General features: G+C 41.0%; 2 protein-coding genes across 3 annotated transcripts in view; both read left to right on the top strand.

Annotated features, from left to right (window-relative positions):
- The first annotated feature begins 130 nt into the window (after positions 1–130).
- On the top strand, positions 131–10,982 carry cplane2 (ciliogenesis and planar polarity effector 2). 2 transcript variants are annotated; one of them, XM_073031865.1, is made up of 6 exons: positions 131–616; positions 1,921–2,154; positions 2,674–2,826; positions 3,292–3,416; positions 8,360–8,496; positions 10,145–10,982. In XM_073031865.1, the coding sequence occupies exons 2-6, from the start codon at positions 2,043–2,045 to the stop codon at positions 10,383–10,385; spliced, it is 768 nt and encodes a 255-aa protein (XP_072887966.1). In that variant the 5' UTR covers positions 131–616; positions 1,921–2,042; the 3' UTR covers positions 10,386–10,982. The 2 variants fall into 2 exon arrangements, with proteins under 2 accessions (XP_072887966.1, XP_072887965.1); XM_073031864.1 differs by having other exon boundaries at positions 139–616; positions 1,994–2,154.
- Positions 10,983–11,114: 132 nt separating this feature from the next.
- ano11 (anoctamin 11) overlaps positions 11,115–25,629 on the top strand; it is a 69,027-nt gene continuing 54,512 nt past the window's right edge. Inside the window, exon 1 of the mRNA XM_073031861.1 lies at positions 11,115–13,755. The gene's annotated coding sequence lies outside the window, so the exon portion shown is untranslated. The remainder of the gene's footprint in view (positions 13,756–25,629) is intronic.

Below are 25,629 nucleotides of genomic sequence, written 5' to 3'. Positions count from 1 at the left end.
ATTTTTCCATCTTCGACACTTTAATTACTCTCATTTTCACTGTTTTGCCTTCTAGCAATAACATTTTAACCTTATTTTCAAATTTGTCACAATATTGAGTATTTCTACCACTTTGGCCTTCTCCAACTATTTAACCCTTCCTGAAGTTTCCTTGATCCATTTCTATTTCCTCAATTTGAGACATTTATTGGCGGAGCTTGATTTATTTGGTGATCAACAAATATTCATTTACTACTTGCACAAGGCTAACGTATTTACAGCCCAACAACACAGCCTTGTGGATTTGAAGGACGCTCTTTGTTATGAGAATAATAATCTGAATTGCGGAATCACCACTAAAAGTCACCCAGCAGTTCGCAGCTACTTCGTGATGACGTACGAAGGCAGAAGGGGCACTGACGTCAGACGCAAGGTTGTGCGTGGCTGCCTTGGTAATACAATGAGTGGTTTGTGTTAATGGCGCTTCTCCCTGTGTGTGGGTCTTACATGGAGTCACAAAGCAATTATCACTGGGCCCGGGTGCATTGGTTCGAAGGGAGCAAGCGGGCGGGTTTTAAGGGTAGAAGGTTGTAACCGGGCCGGTCCTGTGGGACAGAAGATAAAGTCGGTATACGAAGTGAGTAGCTGAATGAACAAAGTTTAAAGTGGCTGTGCAGAAGGGCGAGGTAAAAATCAGGGATAGTAACAGCGATTACTGAAAGCAACACTGGATGGCCTTTTCTGTGTTTTTTTTTTGAACAATCAGCTTTACTGCTGCTGTTGTGTTATTTTCTGAAACTACTCTTTAAATATTGTTGAATATTTGACCTGACTGATTTTGAATTCTTAACTTCTCTTACATAAGACAGGAGCAGAATTAGGCCATTCAGCCCATCAGTACTGCTCCGTCATTCCATCATGGCTGATCCCGGATCCCACTCAACCCCGTACACCTGTCTTCCCATCATATTCGTTGATGCCCTGACCAATCAGGAAGCGATCAACTTCCGCTTCAAATATACCCACGGATTTGGCTTCCACTGCAGTCTGTGGCAGAGCATTCCACAGATTCACTACTCTGGCCACAAAAAAATACCTCCTTACCTCTGTTCTAAAGGGTCGCTCCTCAATATTGAGGCTGTGCCTTCTAGATCTGGGTATAGTCATTCATGGAGCTTGCATGCTTTAGTCATTTGTGCTGTTAGTCCAAGCTGGTGCTGGAAATCCAAAAGAAAAACAATGTGAAGAGAACTTGTCTCCTTTTTCCAGCTGTGATGAAGGGTCTTGGATCCTAAACTTTACTGTGTTTCTCTCTGTTATTGCTACCTGACCTGTTGAGTGTACCCTCTGTTTTTGCTTTGCTTTCTTTAACATTGCCCACCTTGGCCTGCCATGCACCCCTTAGTATAAAGTTAAGCTTATTCAGAGCTCTGTATTCAAACTCAGCCACATAGTCTGCGCGCTGATATACATCAGCTCCTGAAGGATCAACATCAGTGAAGCCCCAGTTGTTTCTTGACCTGCAGAGGTGCCAAATACCAGAGACTTTTCAATTATTATAACACAATGCAGAACCTGTATCTGCTGAGCCATGTGGCAAAAAGCATACTGATGAACTGAAGACTAAAGGAGTTTATGTAGCAGATGTTGTGTGGAGAGCTTGATATAATGTGACTTGTTGCCAAGCACCAAGGTTTTGGGATAAGGATGAAAATGCAACTTGCAAGTTGATGATAAATGATTGTATTTGGAACGTGAGTCAATGACAGTCCTTAAAGGCCAGAGTGACCTGAGCCTCTATTGTTTACTGTTTATACATGTGTATCATTTCTAAAAGTATTACAAGGGTAATATCTAAAGGGTGCAGGAACTTGGGAATCTGAAATCGGCTGATAACTGGTTTTGCTACAATCCATGACTTGCTATGGGATTTGTAAATAGGGCTTTGTTGTGCGGGCTGGTGCCTGTGAGAAACTCCTGAAATTCCTCTTCCATGGGATTCAATTTTATGCAGCTTGCTATCAGATGGGAATCAGAAGATCTTAAACTCCCAAGGTCAGGAAATGGCAATTATTGTGAAATCAGGCTCTCTAGTAACAGCCAATTGGATTAACTCTGTGGAAGCCCGGGAATACCTGGCTAGCATTTTACGTAAAAACAAGAGGAAAGTGTTTGGTGAGTAAAGATTTATCTTCCTTTTTAATAGAATGAAGAATTGATGGTCACAAAGCATAAGGATGTTTCTAATAATTTTACTTTATGCAAACCTGGGTAAGACAGTAAAAGACATCTTGTTCAAAGATTGAATCTGTTTAGTTAATTTCCATGGTTTTCTTTACCCGGGAGGCATGCCTAGTATACTTTCACAGTCCCACTTCCTATTGTGTTGATTGTGCCGTTTGTTCTATGAAGTTGCTATGGTCTCTTCAGTTACTTAGAAGTATCCTTTCTGTTTACAACTATTGAATACATTCATTTATCCTCCAGAGCTAGAATCCTTGGGCTGTACTCCTGAATCTAAAACAGTAAATTAATTGTTGCAGAAATTTTAAATTTGAAGTATTTTCAAGTTCTGCTTTGTGGGTTGACATAGCTTGAGCCAGAATTAGTTGTACACGCTATAGGTCAAGAAATTAGTTCAGTTCATGTCAGCATCTAATCTGGTAATGTCAACGTGAATCTGTTTGTCTCTAGGATTACTTGAGCGGCCAGTGTTCTCTCCACAGTCAGCACCCGATATTGCCAGTTACAAGATCTTTGTGTCTGGGAAGAGCGGTGTTGGGAAAACAGCAGCAGTTGCTAAGTTTGCTGGTGTAGAAATCCCCAGCCTTCATCATGAGACGACAGGTGAAGTCCGAGACTATTTTCATCTGTATATCTCTATGCATATCATTCATGCGTGTGCAATTCTGAGCTCTATCTACAATATTGTGCAAAAGTCTTAGGTACATATATATAGCTAGAGTGCCTAAGACTTTAGCACGGTACTGAATATTGGTTAAAATAGGAAGGTGGATAGGAAACAGAAATAAGAGTACTTAGCTTTGTGATAGTTTGGAAGTACTAAGTGTTATTTGGCAACTGGAAAAACATAATATACAGTACTGTGCAATCCTTATTGTATTTTCTCTGTAAGTGTGTGAACAGCAAGTATTGTGCTGAACCGCCTGTGTTGAAAAACATACATGGAACTGGAGACTGAATTTTGTTGAGAATTTATAAAGCAATATAAAACAATAAAAAATGCATATCTCGGCATTCTGGTGAAACATCTTATTTCTTAAGAGGATAAAATGTTTCTCTTAATTATAGGAATTCAGACAAGGACTGTTTATTGGCCAGGAAAGCTGGTGGAGAGTGGTCGAGTGATCATGTTTCGCTTTCAGTTTTGGGATTGCAGTGAAGCCTCCCTGAAGAAGTTCGACCACATTCTTGCTGTAAGAACACATCAAAGACATTGAATAAAGAAATGTGCAGTATAAATCTAAGTACATTCCTCGTTATGCACAAGAAGGATAAACAATAACTAATTTGGTATCTTTGCAGTGCAGTCTCAGACTTGCCTTTTCTTGCCCATGAAACTAAATGAGTTGCTTATTGAATTTATCTTCTCATACCTTGACTCTATCTTGTCCCCTTCATTCAGTCCCATCCCACCTATATCTAGGACACCTTACATGCCCTCCACCATTTTGACATTTTCTAGTTTCTTGGTACTCACTGTCTCATCTTCACATGGACATCCAGTCTTTAAACATGTCAATTCCCCATAAGGAAGATCTTAGACTCTGCTTCTTTCCTGATCCAAGATCCAAGCCATTCTCTTCCACTAACACTCTCATCTGCCTGGCAGAAGTTGTTATTGCCCTGATTAACTTCACTTTTGCTTCCTCCCACTTCCTACAAATCAAAGGTTATAACCATGGGCACTTACAATGGCCCTAGCTACACCTGATCTATCATTGGCTACGAGGCACAGTCTTTGTTCCAAACCTGCTCTGGCACCACTCTCTAAATCTTTCTCTGTTACATCGATGACTGTATTGGTGCACCTTGCTGCATTTGTGCAGAACTTGTCAATTTTATGACCTTAAGTACTAGTTTCCACCCTGTCCTCAAATTCATTTGAACCATTTCTGACACCTCTCTCCCCTTTCTATAGCTCTCTCGCCATCTCAGGAGATGAGCGGTGACATTTTCTATACTTCCATTAATTTTCACAGGTTCCTGGACGATACGTCCTCCCACCTGTCTCTTTTAAAATCACTGTCCCTTTCCTTCATTTTCCACCACATCTGTTCTTAAGATGGTGCTTTCCATTTCAGGACATCTGAAATGTCCTTTTTCAGGAAACATGACTGCTGTACTGTAAGCTCACATTTCCCTCCATTTCTTGGACCGGTTCTCACAGGAATGGAGATGGAGCTCATCCAGCAAATCATCCTTCAAGTTTTCCACCGGCTGCGGAATCCTACTGCCAGTCACATTTTATTCTTCCCATCCCTTTCTGATTTCCACAAGGATCACTCTTTATGTGATTCCTTGTCTTTCTTATATCTCCCCACCCATCCTTCCTTAACCTCTGGCATTTTCCTACTGCAGCTATAGGAGATGGAACAACTATTTCAGTATTTCCTCTTTCCACCTCCATCTAGGAAGCCTACACAACCCTTCTAGGTCATTTGCATACACCACCTTCAACTTGGTTGATTGCATTTGGTGCTCTTGATGTGTTGCTCCCTCTACATCGGTGAGACCAAGTGTAGACTAGGTGACTTTTTCATGGAGAACCTGCACCCGATCTGTAAAGGCCATCTTGAGCTTTCAGTTGCAAGCCATTTCAATTCTCCTTCCCATTCTCATTCAGAATCTGTCTGTCCCCAGTCTTATCCACTGGCAGGTAAGGCCAAACTAAAAGAACATTCATGTCCATAGATGCTGCCTGACCTGCTGAGTTTCTCCAGAATTTTGTGTGTTGCTTTGAAATTTCCAGCATCTGCAGAGTTTCTCATGTTCACATCATATTCTGCCTGCAAACAAGAGTAAGTCTGCAGATACTGGAAATCTGAGCATCTATGGAAAAAAGTACAGTCGACTTTTAGGGCCTGAAGGGTTTCAGCTCGAAACGTCGACTGTATTTTTTTCCATAGATACTACCTGGCCTGCTGAGTTCCTCCAGCATTTTGTGTGTGTTGCTCAGATTCTGCCTGGATAATTTATAACCTAATGGTATTAATATTGACTTTTCAAGTTTCAGGTAATCTTGTGTTCCTTTCTTCTTTTGGTCCACCCAAGTTTCCTCATCCCTTATACCCAACCCCTGTACACCAGCTCCCGTTACATAGTTTTATTACCTTGCTCTGACTGGTACCATCTGCTCATTATTCCTCCCTTGTCTGGTTCTAATTGTCATCTTCCTTATTTATCAGACTCCAGAACTTGCAGCGTCTTGTTTCTTCACTTTCAGCCTCTGTTCCTCTCATCACCCTTCTCCGTTGCCTCCTTATCTACTTTACCTGTCATCCTACAGCCACTCCCTCCCAACTCCTCCTCCCCTTCCCTTGCATTACTCCATCTCCCCAATAATTTCTCTTCGCCTGGTCCTGCCTACTGCCTGCCAGCCCCTATCTAGCCCCTCCCTCTCACTTTAAATAGGATATTTCCTCTCTGAAACATCAGCCATCTCTTTCTCTACTAATGCTGTCTAATCTGCAGGGTTCCTCTAGCAGCTTTTTCGTTACACTCTAGATAATGCTATAGTTCAGTTGGTTTGAACTTTATTATAAGTGTTAATAGGTGGGATGATACAGTAGCGTAGTGGTTAGTACAACACTTTACAGTACCCACTGGTGACCCACGTTCAATTCCTGCCACTCCCCATGACTGTGTGGGTTTTCTCCCACAGTCCAAAGCCACACTGGTTAGTAGATTGATTGATCACTGTAAGTTGTCCCGCGATTCGGGTAGTATTAATTGGATTTAATGGTACAGTTCAAAGGGCCGAAGGGTCTAGTCTTCGTTGTTTCTCAATCAATAGATAGACTGATTTAGTGGTTAAACCTGGTGAAGTCCCACATTTTATGCCTTGTTTGTGTTACTTGTTTTCAGGAGAGCTGGCTATTCAGACTCTACAATTACTGCTTAGTTATTGGGTAGCTCTTCACGGATAATTATAGTTCATTGACCTTTCTGTAAGAAAGCTCCAAAGGCACTGTATAACAATGGTGTAATGGATTCATTCAGATCCTGCTTCTGATGTATTTATTCTGAAGTTGATATGGCTTGTTCTGTTCATTAGTGTATCTTAGCTGCACAGTTTATCCTTCCTTAAATGGTCCCTAGCTAAGATCAGGATGGTGTTCAGCTCTAGCACCTTAAAATTAAACGTCTTCTGAGTCAGCACATTGTAGATTTATATATTAAATTCTGCTATTTGTCAAACTGTTGTTAGTATCATAGAGTCCTAAAGGAGTACAGCACAGAAGCAGGCCCTTTGGCCCATCTAGTCACTGCCAAAACATTTAAGCTGCACACTCCCATTGATCTGAACGGGACCATAGCCTTCCATATCCCAACTTCTCTTAAACGTTGAAATCAAGCTTGCATGCACCACTTGTGCTAGCAGCTCATTCCACACTCTCACGACCCTCTGAGTGAAGAAGTTTCCCATCAAGTTCCTCTTAAACCTCTCACTTTTCACCCTAATGCCATTACCTCCGGATATAGTCTGACCCAACCTTATTGGAAAAAGCCTGCTTGCATTTAACCCATCTATACTCATAATTTTCTATAACTATATCAAATCTCCTCTCAATCTTCTATGTTCTAAAGAATACTAACCTATTAAATCTTTCCTTATAGCTCAGGTCCTCCAGACCCAGCAACATCCTTATAAATTTTCTCTGCACTCTCAACCTTGTTTACATCTTTCCTGTAGGTAGGTAACCAATACTGTACACAGTGCTCCAAATTAGGCCTCACCAGCATCTTGTACAACTTCAACATAACATCCAATTCATTTACTCAATACATTGATTTATGAAGACCAATGTGCCAAGAGCATTCTTTACAACCCTATCTACCTGTGACACCACTTGCAACGAATTATGTACCTGTATTCCTAGATCACTTTGTTCTACCACTCTCCTTAGTTCCCAACCACTCACTATGTAAGACCTACCTTGGTTGGTCCTAGGATGTGTTAGAGTCTATGACATATCAGGGTCAATAGATTTGAAGGAGCAGATCTGATTTTTTTTTAAGACTTATACCTGTTTTGATTGGGTATCCAAATCTAACGTACCGATTTCAATGTATGAAGATCTTTGTTGGGATCATTTGACTCCTTTAGGGAAATTCTAAGGAAATTGCATAGTTCTCAGCTTATTATATTCTCCTTGACATGTAGTATTGAAGAATGTATCATTCTGAGGCTGTACATTTTAGATCTTAACAATTTTTGAGGAGGAAACAAAATCTCAGCTCCCTTTCAGATTTTTTTTTGGCAATTATCTTAAATCTGTATTCACCTGGTTATCAACCCCCACCCACCCAACAGTGGAACCAATTTCTCCTCATCTTTTTAAAAATAGCTTGAGCACTGTTGAAGCTCTTTTTAAGTTTCTCTTTTTTAGTAGAATAGTCTTCACTTCTCCAATTTCTCTGTGTAACTTGACTCCTTCAACTTCTAGTAAATCTCTCCATGCATGGATACCAGCTTTAGTTGTGGTGATCAGAATCAAGACACAATATTATTATGCTGAGGTTTAACTTCAGTAAATCATACATACATGAAGCCCAACGTTGGTCAGGATCAACCATGGATATTGTGTCCTAGCTGTCTACGTGGTGCGCAAGCCAGGACAGTACGATATGGAGAGCAAGCTGTTACTCATGCAGCTGGTGAATGCAAAGCAATGGCAGACCATAAGCCGTAGCTGGCTAGGTTAATGAGAAAGCATGACAGATACATTATACAATCAGGGAAAGTGTTAACTCATGGAATATTATACTTTTAAGAGCCCCAAAATATGGAATTTTAAGAATTTTTCCTGAAATATCAAGTGAAATATTTATATCTTTTAGTCCTGGTGTTAGCAAATTCTTCAGTGACATAGGACTGATTTTTAGATTTACAGAGAAGTCTCAACCAGACCACGTTGCTTGTTCATAGATTGGATTGCTCAAATTCTGCGTTAAATCAAACATAGTTTCTTCCCTGTGGACTTATGAAAAGAGAATCACTTTTTGTTTAATATTATGATATTGCAATCTTTATATACTTGCACAAAACTGCAGGATATCAGTGCATTTACATTATATTGAATAAACCCTCACAAGTACAGTTTATAGTGAGTAATCCTCCTTTTATTTTTCTCAGGCCTGCAAGGACAAGGCTGATGCAGTCCTGTTCCTGTTCTCTTTCACTGATCGATCATCATTTGATGATTTACCTAGCCAAATGTCACGCATCCTGCATGATTCTGAGAAGGTTGTGAAAATTATTGTTGGCACAAAGTATCCTTCAGTTATAAGGTCATTTCAAATGTTAACTGTTTCAGCTGTTGATATTCTATAAACGTTCTTAGGTTCTAAAGCAAGATGCAATTCTAACAAAGTATTTTATTGTACTTATTCATTGAAAATATGTAGCCTAACAATTTATTTTATTTTAGCGATGCAGCATGGAGTAGGCGCTTCAAGCCACACTGCCCCAGCAACCCCCTTAATCCTGATTAAGTCCAACATAATCCCGGGGCAATTTACAATGATCAATTAACCTACATGTTTGGACTGTGGGAGGAAGCAGGAACACCTGTGGGAAAACCCAGGCATACCATGGGGAGGATGTACAGAGACTCTTTACAGAATGGCACCTGAATTGAACTCTGAATTCGGGAGCACCCTGAGCTGTAATAGTGTTGCGCTAACTGCTATGCTACCTTGGTGCCCCAACATAAGTTTTCTGTATCTACTTTTAGATTCAGATTCATTCCCTGTCTGATGAAGGCATTTTGTTCTTTTAGTTTGATTTTAACTCTTCTGTACATTCTTTGGCCGTGACTGGACAGTTGCAGATTTATCTTTCAATTGTTTTTCCTGTCTCCATCTTTTTAAAAAAAGGTATCAACCTTGTGGCCCTTCTTGCTAAAGGAATGACTTTACGCATGCAAGCTGAGAATTGACCGCTTGGATTGTGGAGGCATTTTGACTTGTGTTGATTCAATGCCTATATTTCTGTTTCTCTAAGCAAAATATAAAGAAAGCAGTTTGAAATAATACCTTTACCCAGTGTGTACAAATGTAATACCCTTCCAGTAATAAATGGGATTTCAGTACTCTGTCCTGCTTTTTATGATATCTTTTGTAGGTAGCATAATGTTTCACCATAGTTTTGATAGCACAATTACCTAAACAATAAATGTAGTTTATTTCATTGACTCCTTTGCTTCGTGCACAACAGGCAGAATTTCCTGGTGGCCAACCATTTTAATTCCATTCCCATTTCCAAGTTGGTCCATGGCCTCCTCTCCTGCCATGATGAGAACGTTCTCAGGTTGGAAGAGCAGCATCTCATATTCCATCTATGTAGCCTCTAACCTTCTGCATGGATGTCGATTTCTCTAACTTCTGGTAATTTCTCCCCCTCCCCCTACTCTTCTTCCATTCCCCATTCTGGCTCCGCTCCTATTCCTCTTTACCTGCCTATCAGCTCCCTCTGGCGCCCCTTCCCTTTCCCTTCCTTCCATGGTCCACTTCCCCCTCTTAACATATTCCTTTTTCAGCCCTTCACCTTTTCTGCCTGTCACCCACCCCCCAGCTTGTCACTTCATCCCTCCTCCCCTACCCACTACTTTCTCCCTCATCTGGCTTCGCCTATCAACTTTCAGCTTGTACTCTTTCTCCTCCCCCCCCCCCCCCCCACACCTCTTTCTGATTTCTTCACCCTTCCTTTTCCAGTCCTTATGAAGGGTCACGGCCCAAAATGTCAAAATGTCCCTCTCTATAGGTGCTGTCTGACCTGTTGATTTCCTCCAGCATTTTGTACCTTGGATTTCCAACATTTGCAGAATCTCGTGCATATAATGTATTTTTTTTATTATTTGTTTACAAAATAAGGAATATTACTTAAATTTACCCATTTCCTTTAACAAAATGTGACAAGATTTGACCAATACATGCACACCGATGTCACAGAGCGGGAAGTTCGTGATTTCCAGCAGACATGGCACCTTCCTGTCTACAAAATTAAGAGCATCAATGGCCCACGGTTGTCAGATGGAAAAACTCTCGATGGCAAAGTGGGACTTCTGGAGGTAGAGCACATACTGAATGGAATAGCTGAACATCTCTGGTACCAAGATCAAGTGACAGCAGGACTTGCCCCTGCTGTGCACCACCGCTGAGAGCCAAGTCCTTTCTGAGCTCACTGCAGACTCTTGCCGGATGACATTCTTAATCTTTGTTTGCTCACAGGTACTTGTACTTGTTCGACGGAATATGTTTGATTGGCACCACAGCCATTATCAGCTGCTTTAATCAGCACTCAGAATTGTGTGTTAATTTCCTCCATTCTGTGAGCCATTGGCACTTAATCAACTTTCTGAGGAAGGAAAGCTAATTTCATTTCAAGGTAACAATGTGACATCAAACTTAGGCTACGTCCACACTACGCCGGATAAATCTGTAACCAAAGTTTTTTCTCTTCGTTTTTACCCTCCGTCAACACTAAAAAGGCGTTTTCGTCCCCTGAAACCGGAGCTTTTCAGAAACGCTTTCCAGGGTGGGTATTTTTGAAAACGCTGCTCAGGCAGATCAGTGTGGATGGGGTAACCGGAGACTTTTGAAAACGCTATCAGACGGCAGCGCGCTATTTCATTGTTTTCTTGAACACAACCTAACAATTTCAGAAGAAATGGCAACGAGACTGAAGCCAGAAGAGTTGGAAATGTACTAACCAAATACTTTGACCCATAACTTACTGAATAAATAAGTATACTCACTTTGCCCTGTTTTGTCCTTGCTTGTATGAAGGTGGTTTACCTATTAATGCAAGTACTTCTGTGACAATAGATGTGTAACAGCCTAATGTATGGAAATACAAGATAACACTGATGCAGACATGTTTTATACATTTAACAAGGTGCTTTATTAATGCAACAGAGTTAGTCAGTTTTTCAGTGTTCGTCGTCAGCCGGGCCAATCTGTCCGTGAACTCCCTGTCGGTTGCCTCCGTACACTCCAGTATTTGTTTTTTTTAACTTTTAAGTTCTCCTGCGCGAGAGCCAACAGATGTCCATCGCTTTAAGTTTTTCTAGTCTGTAACTACACAAAAGTGCACTTTCACAGTGAGATTCGACACCAAACATGCCGCTTGTTTTCGGTAGATGTGTCCTGCGCATGCCCAGTAAGAGGAGATTCGCCGAAATCTCTGTTTCAATGTGGATAGAGATATTTTTAAAAACGCATAGTGTGGACACCTATTGTTTTTACGCGAAACCAGTTTTTTTCAAAATTATCCGGTCTAGTGTGGATGTAGCCTTATTCAGCCTAGACAAATGTTGAAAGAGTCTTTCTCTACCACAAACCTCAGAACCAGTTTTAGACTGTTAAAATCAAAGTCAAGTTTATTATATGCACAAAGTACACATAATCTTAGGTGCAAAGAAAAACTTACAGCAGCATCATTAGCACATAGGATCATATAAGTAGCATTCACAAGAAAAACAATTTTTATAAGTAAGCATAACTAGAACAAGTCAATTTTAGTGCAAAATTGTCATAGAAATACTGAATTGTAGCTATTAGCTAGTTGATTCAAGAACCAAATGGCTGAAGGGACATCTCTGTTCTTGAACCTGGTGGTGGGGGACTTCAGGCTTCTGTACCTCCTGCCCAGTAGTAGCTGTAAAAACATGGCATGGTTCGGGTGGTGAGGATCTTTGATGATAGACATTGCCTTCTTGAGGCAGCACCTCTTGTAGATGGAGAGGGATGTGCCTGTAGGTAATGGGCAGAGTGCACTACTCTGTGCAACTTTTTACATTCCTGCACATTCAAATCACCATACAAGATCATGATGCATCTAGCCAGGATACGTTCAGCAGTACATCTGTAGAAGTTTATTAGTGTTTGATGACAAGCCAAACCACCTTAAACTCCTGGGGAAAGTAGCTGCTGGCACACTTTCCCTATGATTACATCTAAAGTGGTTTGCTGTGACGAGAAGAATCATGTTCTCCATCTCTATTCATTTTACTACCATCCACATTGGTTAACGGAAGATACGTCTGCAGGTTGTAGCATGTGAAGCCAAGCTTAAAGGTGCAGGTTTGACTCAGTTAGTCAGGGGTAAAGCTAGTAATCTCTGGAAAATCTGGCAATTTCACACCAGTCACGGGGACTGTGACATTTTGTAATAACTGAGATGAGTATCCTAAGGTATGTATTCCAACTGAATCATCCTGTGGACTTGCAGATCAATGATACAGCAATTATCAGAGATCATATTCTGGAGATTACTACAGGTATATTAATTTACTACTGAGAGACACTGACTAATGATAGTAAACGGTGCCTCAGCTGGAACGCGCTATAGTTTACCTAGTCCTTCCATGCTGTGGACAGGGCATTCTGCTGTGAACAGCATCACAGTCAAATCTGATTTATTATAGTAAAAGCCTGGTGGCATGGGCCAACCGAAGGTCACCTACCCCAGCTTAGACTAGCATTTAATTTGGTACTCCTTCACTGTAAAGTCAGCCTCAATATTTAATCTAGCCATTAGACAATCAGGAATGTTTAATTTCTTACTGGTTTTAACTAAAATTTGATAGATCGTTGCAATGACAACAGAAATGTTGGATGAATGAAAATGAATCCAATTTGTTTCCTTTGTGAAGACACAGTTAATGACTTCAGCCAGTATGTAGAATTGCAGCTGAGGAACTGAAAGTATACAGTATTGGGGACAATCTGTTTGACAATAATTTGACTTTAATCATTTTCAAAACAATATCAAATAAAAGGTACTTAGCAACTGCATCCAAAAACAATTCCTATCTTGCCTAGCACAAATGAAAGCCTGAAATCAAGACTGCATTTGTACCATAACTTTTAATCTCATTATCCTATCCAACTGAGGTTTCATAATTCAAATTAATTTGCTTTACAAATATTTGAGAAAAGATCAGTTTCCAAGTGCAGGACACATATTTTAATAAACACAAGATTCTGCAGATGCTGGAAATCCAGAGCAATGCATACAAAATGCAGGCGGCATCTATGGAAGCGAATACATTTTCGACATTTCAAGCCAAAACCGTTCTTCAGGGCTGGAAACGAAGGGGGTAGACACCAGGTGTGGAAAGGAGAGGCAGAAATCTGATGGGAGACGAGAGTGGACCATGGGAGAAATGGAAAATGGAAGAGGAGGTGATAGGCAGGTGAGAAGAGATAAGAGGCCAAAGTGGTAATAGAGGAAGGGGGAGGGGAAATAAGATTTTAATGCTGTAGGGATCTAATTATTCTGCTATTAATAAAAGAAGAATCAGATGACAATAAACACCAATAAAATCTTCATATCACTCAGCCCAGCCAGAACGATGTTCTCAACCAGTCCTCAGGTTATGGATGGTATACTTAAGAGGTAGCTATTTCCAGTGCTCAATAAAGGGTTCAACAGTTGCTGAATGTTGAATCTTTCTTTGCTCTAATGCAAAAATAAACTGATCCATGATCTGTGTTTTGTCTTTCAGATATGCTAGTACCTCCAAGGTAAGAGTTGTTTGGAATAGGAGATTAGCGCTGAATAGAAGAACCAGTGCTGTTTGATCATGGCAAATGATCTGGCTAAACTGTGAAATCAGATGGGCAAGGCAGACTCCAGTACTTGCTATTTATAATTAAGAATATAACTGTAGTAATTAGATTAAAACCAGTTAACCTGATGTTTTGGAGATACAAAAAGGGTGACGAATAAGTTTAAATTCAGTTAATCATATAAATTGGAATACAAAGTCAGTGCTAGAGATAGCGACCATGATTACTAGATTGTACTGAAACCATCTGTTTCATGATTAATCTCTGGGAAACAAAACATATCCTCTGTTTTTAGCCCATCTTATATATACTGGAAATATAGAAAACCTACAGCACAATCCAGGCCCTTTGGCCCACAATGCTGTGCAGAACATGTACTTACTTTAGAAATTACCTAGGGTTACCCATAGCCCTCTATTCTTCTAAGCACCATGTACCTATCCAGGAGTCTCTTAAAAGACCCTATCGTATCCACCTACACCACCATCACTGGCAGCCCATTCCACACCCTCACCACTCTATGCATAAAAAAAAATTACCCCTGATCTCTCCTCTGTACCCAGTTCCAAGCACCTTAAAGCTGTGCCCTCTTGTGTTAGCCATTTCAGCACTGGGAAAAAGCCTCTGACTATCTACGCAATCAAAGCCTCTCATAATCGTATATACCTCTATCAGGTTACCTTTCATCCTCTGCCACTCCAGGGGAAAAAGGCCGAGTTCACTCAACCTATTCTCATAAGGCATGCTCCCCAATCCAGGCAACATCCTTGTAAATCTCCTCTGCACCCTTCCTATAGTTTCCACACCCTTCCTGTAGTGAGGTGACGAGAACTGAGCACAGTACTCCCAAGTAGGGTCTGACCAAGGTCCTATATAACTAACATTACCTCTTGGCTCTTAAACTCAATCCCACGGTTGATGAAGGCTAATACACTGTATGCCTTCTTAACCATAGAGTCAACCTGCACAGCAGCTTTGAGTGTCCTATGGATTGGGACCCCAAAATCCCTCTGATCCTCCATACTGCCAAGAGTCTTACCATTAATACTATATTCTTCCATCATATTTGACCTACCAAAATGAACCACCTTACACTTATCTGGGTTGAACTCCATCTGCCACTTAGCCCAGTTCTGCATTCTATCAATGACCCGCTGTAACCTGTGACATCCCTCCACACTATCCACAACACCCCCAACCTTTGTGTCATCAGCAAACTTACTAACCCATCCCTCCACTTCCTCATCCAGGTCTTTTTTAAAAATCATGAAGAGTAAGGGTCCCGGAACAGATCACCGAGGCACACCACTGGTCACTGACCTCCATGCAGAATATGACCTGTTTACAACTACTCTTTGCCTTCTGTGGGCAAGCCAGTTCTGAATCCACAAAGCAACATCCTCGTGGACCCCATGCCTCCTCACTTTCTCAATAAGCCTTGCATGGGGTACCTTATTAAATGCCTTGTGAAATCCATATACACTACATCTACTGCTCTATCTTCATCGACGTGTTTAATCACATCCTCAAAAAATTCAATCAGGTTAGTAAGGCATTACCTGCCTTTGACAAAGCCATGCTGACTATTCCTAATCAAATTATGCCTCTCCAAATGTTCATAAATCCTGCCTCTCAAGATCTTTTCCATCATCTTACCAACCACTGAAGTAAGACTCACTAGTCTATAATTTACTGGGCTATCTCTACTCCCTTTCTTGAATAAGGGAACAATTTCTGCATCCCTTCAATCCTCCGGAACCTCTCCTGTCCCCGTTGATGATGGAAGCTCAGCAATCTCCTTCCTCGCTTCCCACAGTAGCCTGGGACACATCTCATCCAGTCCTGGTGACTTATCCAATGATGCTTTCCAAAAGTTCCAGCACATCCTCTTTCTTAATATCTACATGCTCAAGCTTTTCAATCCGCTGTAAGTCATCCCTACAATCGCCAAGATCCTTTTCAATAGTGAATATTTTGAAGCAAAGTATTCATTAAGTACCTCTGCTATCTCCTCTGGTTCCATACACACTTTCCCACTGTCAGATTTGATTGGTCCTATTCTCTCATGTCTTATCCCCTTGCTCTTCACAAACTTGTAGAATGCCTAGGGGTTTTCTTTAATCCTGTTTGCCAAGGGCTTCTCATGGCCCCTTCTGGCTCTCCTTCCTGCTAGCCTTATAATCTTCCAGATCTCAATCATTACCTAGTTTTTTTCAACTTTTCGTAAGCTTTTCTTTTCTTCTTGACTAGATTTTCAACAGCCTTTGTACACCACGGTTCCTGTACCCTACCATCCTTTCCTTGTCTCATTGGAACGTACCTGTGCAGAACGCCATGCAAATATCCCCTGAGCATTTGTCCACATTTCAGCTGTACATTTCCCTGAGAACATCTGTTCCCAATTTATGCTTCCAAGTTCCTGCCTGATAGCTTCATATTTCCCCTTACTTCAATTAAACACCTTCCGAACTTGTCTGTTCCTAACCCTCTCCAGTGCTATGGTAAAGGAGATAGAATTGTGATCACTATCTCCAAAATGCTCTCCCACTGAGAGACCTGACACCTGACCAGGTTCATTTCTCAATACCAGATCAAGTACAGCCTCTCCTCTTGTAGGCTTATCTACATAGTGTGTCAGGAAACCTTCCTGAACACACCTAACAAACTTCACCCCATCTAAACCCCTTGCTAGGGAGATGCCTATCAATATTGGGGAAATTAAAATCTCCCACCACCACAACCCTGTTGTTATTACAACTTTCGAGAATCTGTCTCCCTATCTGCTCCTCGATGTCCCTGTTACTATTGGGTGGTCTATAAAAAACACCCAGTAGAGTTATTGACCCCTTCCTGTTTCTAACTTCCACCCACAGAGACTCAGACAATCCTTTCACGACTTCCTCCTTTTCTGCAGCCGTGACACTATCTCTGATCAGCTGTGCCATGCCCCCACCTCTTTTGCCCCCCTCCCTGTCCTTTCTGAAACATCTAAAGCCTGGCCCTCTAAGTAACCATTCCTGCCCCTGAGCCATCCAAATCTCTGTAATGGCCACAAGATCATAGCTCCAAGTACTGATCCATGCTCTAAGCTCATCTGGTTTGTCCATGATGCTGCTTGCATTAAAATAGAGACATCTCAAACCATCGGTCTGAGTGTATCCCTTCTCTATCATCTGCCTCTCCTCCCTCTCACACTGTCTGCAAGCATTCTGTGTTTGTGAGCCAACTGCCGCTTTGTCCATCTCTTAGGTTTGGTTCCCACCCCCCAGCAACTCAGTGATAGCTTCATTAGGTGCCTCTTGTATCTCATCAAGTAGCCACTGTGTATGTTCATGGTCTTCTGCTGCTGTAGCCCATCCATTACAAGGTTTGATGTGTGTTCAGAGATGCTTTTCTGTACACCACTACTGTAACACATGGTTATTTGAGTTACTGTCAGCTTGAACCAGTCTGGCCATTTTCCTCTCATTAACAAGGTGTTTTCACCCACAGAACTGCTGCTCACACCATTCTCTGCAAACTCTAGAGACTGTTGTGTGTGAAAATCCCAGGAGATCAGCAGGTTTTGAGATACTCAAACCACCCTGTCTAGCACCAACGATCATTCTGTGGTCCAAGACATTTAAATCACATTCCTTCCCCTTTCTCATGCTTTGTCTGAACAGCAACTGAAATTCTTGACCATATCTGCATGCTTTTATGCATTGAGTTGCTGCCACACAATGAAATAGAAGTCATTTTGTTGTACCAAACTAGTCTAACAAAATAAAATGGAGAAAATTAGGTACCGACCAGGTATCAAGCGCAGACATTGATGATAACAGGCTGGTCATCTATTGTTAAGAGAGTGTGATCCTTCATACTGACAATGGATCCAATGCGCTCTTAGGCTGTCATGCATAATAAAAGCAGTGCTGAATGTCTCCCACTGCATGCAACATGTGCCTTCCTGCTGACAAATCAGTGCTCATGTTGAATTCTGATACAGCAAAAAGAATACAGAATGGATGAGTGAGTTGATTTCCAAGAATGATGCAGTAGCAACGCTACATTCTGAGAATTGAAGGACAAAGTTTCCAAAATGCACCTGTAGAAGCTGTGAAGGAAATAGGGAAACACCCTACTTATTGTTGCCAATCCACCAGCCACATATAGCTGTCCATTTAGCGTTGATCATCTTACAGCAACTAAATCCAGTCTTCATTCTGAGGCACACTTCTTTGTAAAGTAATCCTGCCACCATGCAGAATGGAAGAGATTCAGAACAAATTTTGTAGCCTACAAATAGTTTCCATCAGCAAAGGCAGAATTGTCTCTTACTAGAACTGAACAATATGGCCTACTGTATTCTTCCCTCAATGGTGCAGTCAATCCTGTTCAAGGAGAAGCATAGAAGGTCTATTAGGGGCTGCTGTATACCATGCAAATTTAAATATTTACCAGTCTGGTGAAGCTAGGATAGAGGATAAAACAAAGGAATTGTCTGACAATGGTGCAAACCAAAACTCTAGTATCGCCTCATTTAGTCAGGTACAATGCAATCAAACAACAGAAATAACATCTAACTTCATCTTTGCCTTGCATGTGAGTGAAAAAGACAGTATTAATGAGTGGTTGACTCATCTCATGATCCTCCTGAGGTCCTACCATCATTCAGACAATTTGATTAGTCCACATAAAGTAACAAGTTGCAATATTTGCCACAGAGGAAAGGATCCCCAGATCTACGATCACACTTGTAACCACATTATTTTAGTATCCACCCAAGGATGAAAACTCTTTATCAACATAAAACAGGTGAAATGTGATCCAGTTGCCAATATTCCCAACAACCTCCACTGTCATTTACTAACCTTTGCTTTGATGGATGTTACCAAAGCTACCCACTCTCAGGTCTCATTACAGTGTAAGCGTGGAGAAAAGATCTAAATGTTGGATGAGTGATTTAGACATCAAAGCAGCAGCATCAAGGTGCCCTGGCTAATTTACAGTGAATGAGAATCAATGGGAAAGCTTCTCTGATTGGAATTGTACCCATAACAAGGAGGTTTGCTGTGGGTATTTATGGTAAACAGAGAGAAAGCCCGTGGGAAATGCATCAATAAGACATGTAAAATCTGCTTCTACTGCTGTCAATGGGTCTGGATGTCGAAGAGTGACTCCAAGAGAAAAAGAGCCAATAAACCTTGCTCCTTACCTCAAAATCTATCACGATCATCTTCAACCCAGAGTCTATAGAGCAGGATGAGCCATGCTCACACAGAAGAAACTTTATAATCGGTAACCTTAAGGAAGAGGGCAAAAGGATGTATGATAGATCTATAAATCCGATGCTGGCCTATACTGTGAAAAGGCCCCTCACAGACAGGTTTCAAACATTCCTTTGAATCCTATTTGGCTCTCTGGGCCTAAGTCAGCCCAGAACAGCTGGGAGTATACAGTGATAGCTGGCAGAATATTAGGATCCTTGAGGAAAGGCATTATGTTCATATACAAGCAGCTGTGGGGGGGGGGGGGGGGGGGAAGAAGGAAGACAACAGAAATTGATGACTCAGTTGGACCATGCAATATTAGCTGTTCTTCATGCAAACCACAGGCAAATCTCCTTGACCTTGAGTCAATGGGGTATTAGTCAACATAAAATATAATCATGGGCCTCAGGGAGAAGGAGATGATGTGTCTTATCAAATAGTTCCCTGAACAGACTGCCAAAGCTATTTGCAAATTGGCTCATCACCAGAAATCTCAAATAAATGCCAAGATTCTGCTTCGCTGGTGAGATGGGGTTTCTCATCAGTTCTCACAGTTCTGGAGTCCTCGTCCCACACCACGAGGCAGCTGTGGTGTGGATGAGATAGTCATCCATCACCTTGTGATCTGTCTGTAAAATAATGCAGAGCCCCCTCCCCAATCCCCAGCAACCTGGCCTCACCTGTCACATTCTCAGTTGTCCTTGTTCCCCTTTCCCCTCCTTTTTATTCTGGCATCTTCCCCCTTCCTTTCTGGTCCTGATGAAGGGTCTCAGCCTGAAACATCAACTGTTCATTCATTTCCACAAATGCTGAGTTCCTCCAGCATTTTATGTGTGTTGTTCTGTATTTCCAGCATCTCAGAATCCCTTTATGTTTATGACAAGTGGGTGTCAAGTTCACATAATGCAGATATTGTTAGTGGATACCCTGATATACTTGGTACAGTGAATGAGGTCATTACAATGTTCTGCACTGCTTAATTTTATATTTAGTGCAAAAGTAGAAGTTGTTAAGAATATTCTTAAAGACACTCCTAAGTCTAAACATCAAGGTTACAGTGGGATGTCTGTTCATGGTTGCACAAGCTTCTGTTCCACCACAACTTCTCAAATGCAGCAAGATATAGTTTAGGGCCAATAAATGTAACATTTGTCTCATTAACGACCTTGTCTCAAGGATGAAGAAAATGGAACTAGAGGTAGTCACATAAAAGCAATTGTTATACTTATGGTGGAACTTGAGTGATATGGATTGTTAAAAGCGGAGATTTAGAGAGAAACCATAATATATTCATATCTGCACTGACACAGTTACATAAGACCATAAGACAGAGGAGCTGGATTAGGCCATACCTCCTATTGAGTCTGCTGTGCCGTTCAATCATGGCTGCTTTATTCTTTTCCTCTCAAACTTATTCTCCTGCCTTCTCCCCGTAACCTTCAACACCCTTATTAATAAAGAATCTACCAACTTTCTCTTTAAATGTACTCAATGACTTGGTCTCCGCAGCTGCATATGACAATGAATTTCACAGATTCACTACTCTCTGGCTAAAGAAATTCCTTCTCAAATCTGTTCTAAAGGGATATCCTTTTATTCTGAGGCTCTTCCCTATGGTTCCAGACTCTCCCACTACTGGAAACATCTCTCCATGTCCACTCCATCCAGGCCTTTCAATTTTCAGCAGATTTCAATGAGGTCCCCCCAACCTTCTAGACTCCAGCAAGTACAGGCCCATCAAACACTCTTCTGATGTTAACCCTTATATAACTGGGATCCTTCCTGTTAACCTCGTCTCTAACACCAGCACATCCTTTCTTAGATATCCTTCCTTAGATTCTTGATTGGTCATGGCATGAAGGGATATGGGGAGAAGGCTGGAGATTGGAACTGAGAAGAAAATTGGATCAGCCATGATGAAATGGCAGAGCAGACTCAAATGGGCCACATGGCCTAATTCTGCTCCTATATCTTATGGTATTATAAGAACCCCAAAGCTGCTCACAACACTCCAAATATGGTCTCACCAACATCTTATAAAGTCTTAGCATTATATCTTTTTATGCAATCTAAAAGGACTTAGTATTCTAGTTCTCTTGAAATGAATGTTAATGCTGCTTTCCTTACTACCAACTCGACCTGCAAGTTATCTTTTACAGAATCCTGAATGAGGACTCTCAAGTCCCTTTTCACCACCGATTTCTGAATTCTCTACTTATTGATGCCCTGGTTAAGGAAAAGAAGAAGGGGGTGTAATAAAGCAGGTATAGACAGGAAGGAACAGATAAGGTACTCGAGGGGAATAAGAAATGCAAGGGAACACTTAAGGAAATCAGGAGGGCTAAAAGAAGGCATGAGGTTGTTCTAGCAGACAGGTGAAGAAGAATCTTAAGTGATTCTACAGATATATTAAGAGCAAAATGGTAGCAAGGGGCAACATTCGTTCTCCTAGATTGGAGAGGTCATCTACGCATGGAGCTGAAAGAAATGAGGAAGATGTTAAATGGAATTTTTGCATCAGTATTTACTCGAGAGATGGACAGAGTCTATAGAATTGATGTAAAACAACCCTGAGGTCACGGACTGGAAATACAGTGCCTATTAAAAGTATTCACTCTGCCCCTCCCACAGAAGTTTTCATGTTTTATTATTGTAGAACATTGAATCACAGTGGATTTCATTTGGCTTTTTTGACACTGATCAACAGAAAAAGAGTCTTTTGTGTCAAAGTTGAAAAGAGATCTCTACAAAGGGATCTAAATTAATTACAAATATAAAACATAAAATAATTGCATAAGTATTCACTCCCTTCAAGTCTGTATTTAGTGGCTGCACCTTTGGCAGCAATTACAGCCTTGAATCTATGTGGATAGGTGTCTATCAGCTATCAGTGCACATCTGGACACTGCAATTATCCTCCATTCTTCTTTACAAAACTGCTCAAGCTCTGTCAGATTGCATGGGGATAGTGAGTGAAGAGCCCTTTTCAAGTCCGGCCTCAAATTTTCAACTGGATTGCGGTCTGGACTCTGACTTGGCTGCTCCAAGATATTAACTTTGTTGTTTTTATGCCCTCCTGTGTAACATAAGCTGTATACTTGGGGTCATTGTCTTGCTAGAAAACAAATCTCCCAAGTCACAGTTCTCCTGCAGACTGCTTCAAGATTTCCTCCAGGATTTACCTGTATTTTGCTGCATTCATTTTACCCTTTACCTTCACAAGCCTCCCAGGCCCTGCCACGGTAAAGCATCTCCACAGCATGAGGCAGTCACCACCATGCTTCACAGTAGGGATGGTGTGTTTTTGATGATGTGCAGTGTTTGGTTTACACCAAACGTAGCAGTTAGTCTGATGGACAGAACACTCAATTTTGGTATCATTAGACCGTAGAACCTCCTTCCAACTGACTTCAGAGTCTCCAACATGCCTTCTAGCAAACTCTAGCCAAGATTTCATGTGAGTTTTTTCAACAGTGGCTTTCTCTTTGCCACTCTCTCATAAAGCTGCGACTGTTGAAGCACTCGGGCAACAGTTGTAAGTGCAGTCTCTACCATCTCAGCAACTGAAGCTTGTAACCACACCAGAGTTGTCATAGGTCTCTTGGTGGCTCCCTCACTAGTCCCCTTCTTGCACGGTCACTCCGTTTTTGAAGACAGCCTGCTCTAGGCAGATTTGCAGCTGTGCTATATTCTTTCCATTTCTTGATGACTACTTAAACTGTACTCCAAAGGATATTCAGCGACTTGGAAATTTTCTTGCATCCATCTTATTTGTGCTTTTCAATAACCTTTTTGCAGAGTTTCTTGGAGTGTTCTTTTGTCTTCATAGTGTAGTTTTTGCCAGGATGCTGACTCACCAGCCTTTGGACCTTCCAGATACAGGTGTATTTTTACCATAATTAATTGAAACACCTTGACTGCACACAGGTCTCCAAAAACAGATCTCCATTTAACTAATTATGTCACTTCTAAAACCAGTTGGCTACATCAGTGATTATTTGGTGTGTCATATTAAAGGAGGGTGAATACTTAAACAATAAATTATTTTGTGGTTTATATTTTAAATTAATTTATATCACATCTAAAAATCTGCTTTCACTCTGACACAAAAGAGTCTTTTTCTGTTGATCAGTGTGTAAAAATCTAAAATTATTTTGTGGTTTATATTTTCAATTAATTTATATCACTTCTAAAAATCTGCTTTCACTCTGACACAAAAGAGTCTTTTTCTGTTGATCAGTGTCAAAAAGCCAAATTCAATCTACTGTGATTCAATGTTGTGCAACAATAAAACATGAAAACTTCCAAAAGGTGTGAATACTTTATTTAGGCACTGTAGATTACAGAGGAGGAAGTGTTTTCTGTTTTAAGGCATATTAAAGTGGATAAATTCCCAGGGCCTGACAAAGAATTCCCTCAGACCCTGTGGGACGCTAGTGCAAAATTGCAGGGACCCTAGCAGAGATATTTAAAATGTCAGTAGCAACAGGTGAGTTGCCTGAGGATTGGAAGATAGCAAATGATGTTCTGTAGTTTAAGAAAGGCTCTTAAAAATCTGGAAATACAGATCCATAATTCCTTGAAATTGGTATCACAAGTAGATGGGTTCATACAGAGAGCTTTTGACACATTGGCCTTTGTAAAGGAAAGTATTGAGTACAGGAGCTGGGATGTTATGTTGAAGTTGTATACGATGTTGGTGAAGCCTAATTTGGAGTAGTGTTAGTCACCTACCAACAGGAAAGATTTCCATAAGATTTAGAATCAGGTTTAATATCACCGGGATATGTCGTGAAATTTGTTAACTTTGCGGCAGCAATACAAGATAAATAAACTTAAGATAAATAGTGCAAATAACTGAAATAAAAAAAAGTAGTGAGAGAGCGTTCATGAGTTTAATGTCAATTTAGAAACTGGATGACAGAGGGGAAGAAGCTGTTCCTGAATCACTGTGTACCTCCTTCCTGATGGTAACAATGAGAAGAGGGCATGCCTTCAATTGTGGGGGTCCTTGATGATGGAATCCGCTATGATGTCTCCCCTCTCGCTGTGAAATGGGGACACCTCTTTTTCCCTTATTAGGGGGAGAGAGAGCCTATGGTATGTTGAATACCGGGTGAACGAGTAGTCTTTGGGGCACTGCAAGTCTGTGTCTTTATTGATGCTTTGCTGCACGATTGAGTGATCAGTGGGGCAGGGGGGTCATTGTTTTGCTGCTGCTTGTGCATGGGAGGGGGGAGCTGGGGGGGCTTTGGGATTCCAACATTTAACTGTCATTCATTTTTTGGGGCACTCCTCTGTTTTCGTGGATGTTTGTGAAGAAAAAGAATTTCAGAATGTATATTGTATGCATTTCTCTGACATTAAATGTACTTATTGAAGCCTATTGATGGAATATGATTAAAAGAGTGCAGAGAAGATTTACAAATATGTTGCCAGGACTTGATGACCTATGTTACTGGGAAAGGTTGAATAGGTTAGGACTTTATTCCCTGGAGGATAGGAGAATGAGGGGAGATTTGATAGAGGGATACAAAATTATAAGGGGGATAGATCAAGTAAATGAAAGCAGTCTTTTTCCACTGAGGTTGGGTGAGATTAGAACTAGAGGTCATGGGTTAAGGGTGAAAGGTGAAATGTTTAAGGGAAACACGATAAGGAAGTTCTTCATTTAGAGGGTGGTGAGAGTCTGGAACGAATTGGCAGAAGAAGTGGTGAATTCTGATTTGATTTCAAAATTTAAGAAATAATTAGTATGGGTACATGGATGGGAGGGTATGGAGGGCTATGGCTGAGTGCAAATGGATGGGACTAGGCAGATTAACAGTTTGGCATGGACTAGATGGGCCAAAGGGCTGTTTCTGTGGTGCAGTGTTCTACGACCCTATTTAGAAAATAGTCTATGCCTTTACTCCTTATACCAAAGAACATGACTATATATTCCCTACACAGTAGTCCATCTGGAACTTCTTTGCCCATTCTCCCAACCTGTCCAAGTCTTTCTGCAGGCTCCCTGCTCCCTCATTGCTACCTGCCCCTCCAGCCGTCTTTGTATCATCTGCAAACTTGTCCACAAAGCCATCAATTCTGTCATCCAGATCATTAATGTATAACATGAAAAGTAGCGGACCCAATGCTGACTGTCCCAGCCATCTAAGAAACTGTTTACTTTCTCTCTCCATGTTCTGTTGATAGTGTCTACATGTCTGGTTAACTTATCTCCCAGCCTCAGACAGCCTAGTTTATCACCATCCTGATCTGGGTTGTTGGCAGATTGGGTGATGAAAAACCGATCTTGGTCCTTTGGGTATCATGTTACAAGAATTAGGATCCTAATCTTTCTTTGTTGAGGCCTGCCTTTAGAGACTTAATTCCCATGCTTTCCCCTCTTTCTAAATATTATCAGCATTGCATAATTAATACTAACTATCAACCCAAAATACTTTTGGTTTAGTTGTGGTGGTTGTGTTACTCAATAGTATTTCACTTTACAGAACTCTTCCCTCTGAACCAGAAAGTTTAATACAATATTTTGGTGGATCATTCAATGAAATAGTGAATCATTTATTGGAAAGAG

The sequence above is a fragment of the Hemitrygon akajei genome, chromosome 29 (assembly GCF_048418815.1).
Source record: "Hemitrygon akajei chromosome 29, sHemAka1.3, whole genome shotgun sequence".
Classification (NCBI taxonomy): domain Eukaryota; kingdom Metazoa; phylum Chordata; class Chondrichthyes; order Myliobatiformes; family Dasyatidae; genus Hemitrygon; species Hemitrygon akajei.
Note: the sequence above shows the minus strand (reverse complement) of the source record. Positions and strands in the feature narration are given on the sequence as shown.

Bases quoted from the DNA above. Each gene is read 5' to 3' on its own strand.
- cplane2 (XM_073031865.1), top strand. From the start codon at position 2,043: ATGGCAATTATTGTGAAATCAGGCTCTCTAGTAACAGCCAATTGGATT. The intron at 2,155-2,673 runs GTGAGTAAAGAT...GTTTGTCTCTAG, and splicing joins AAACAAGAGGAAAGTGTTTG to GATTACTTGAGCGGCCAGTG. The intron at 2,827-3,291 runs GTGAAGTCCGAG...TCTTAATTATAG, and splicing joins CCTTCATCATGAGACGACAG to GAATTCAGACAAGGACTGTT.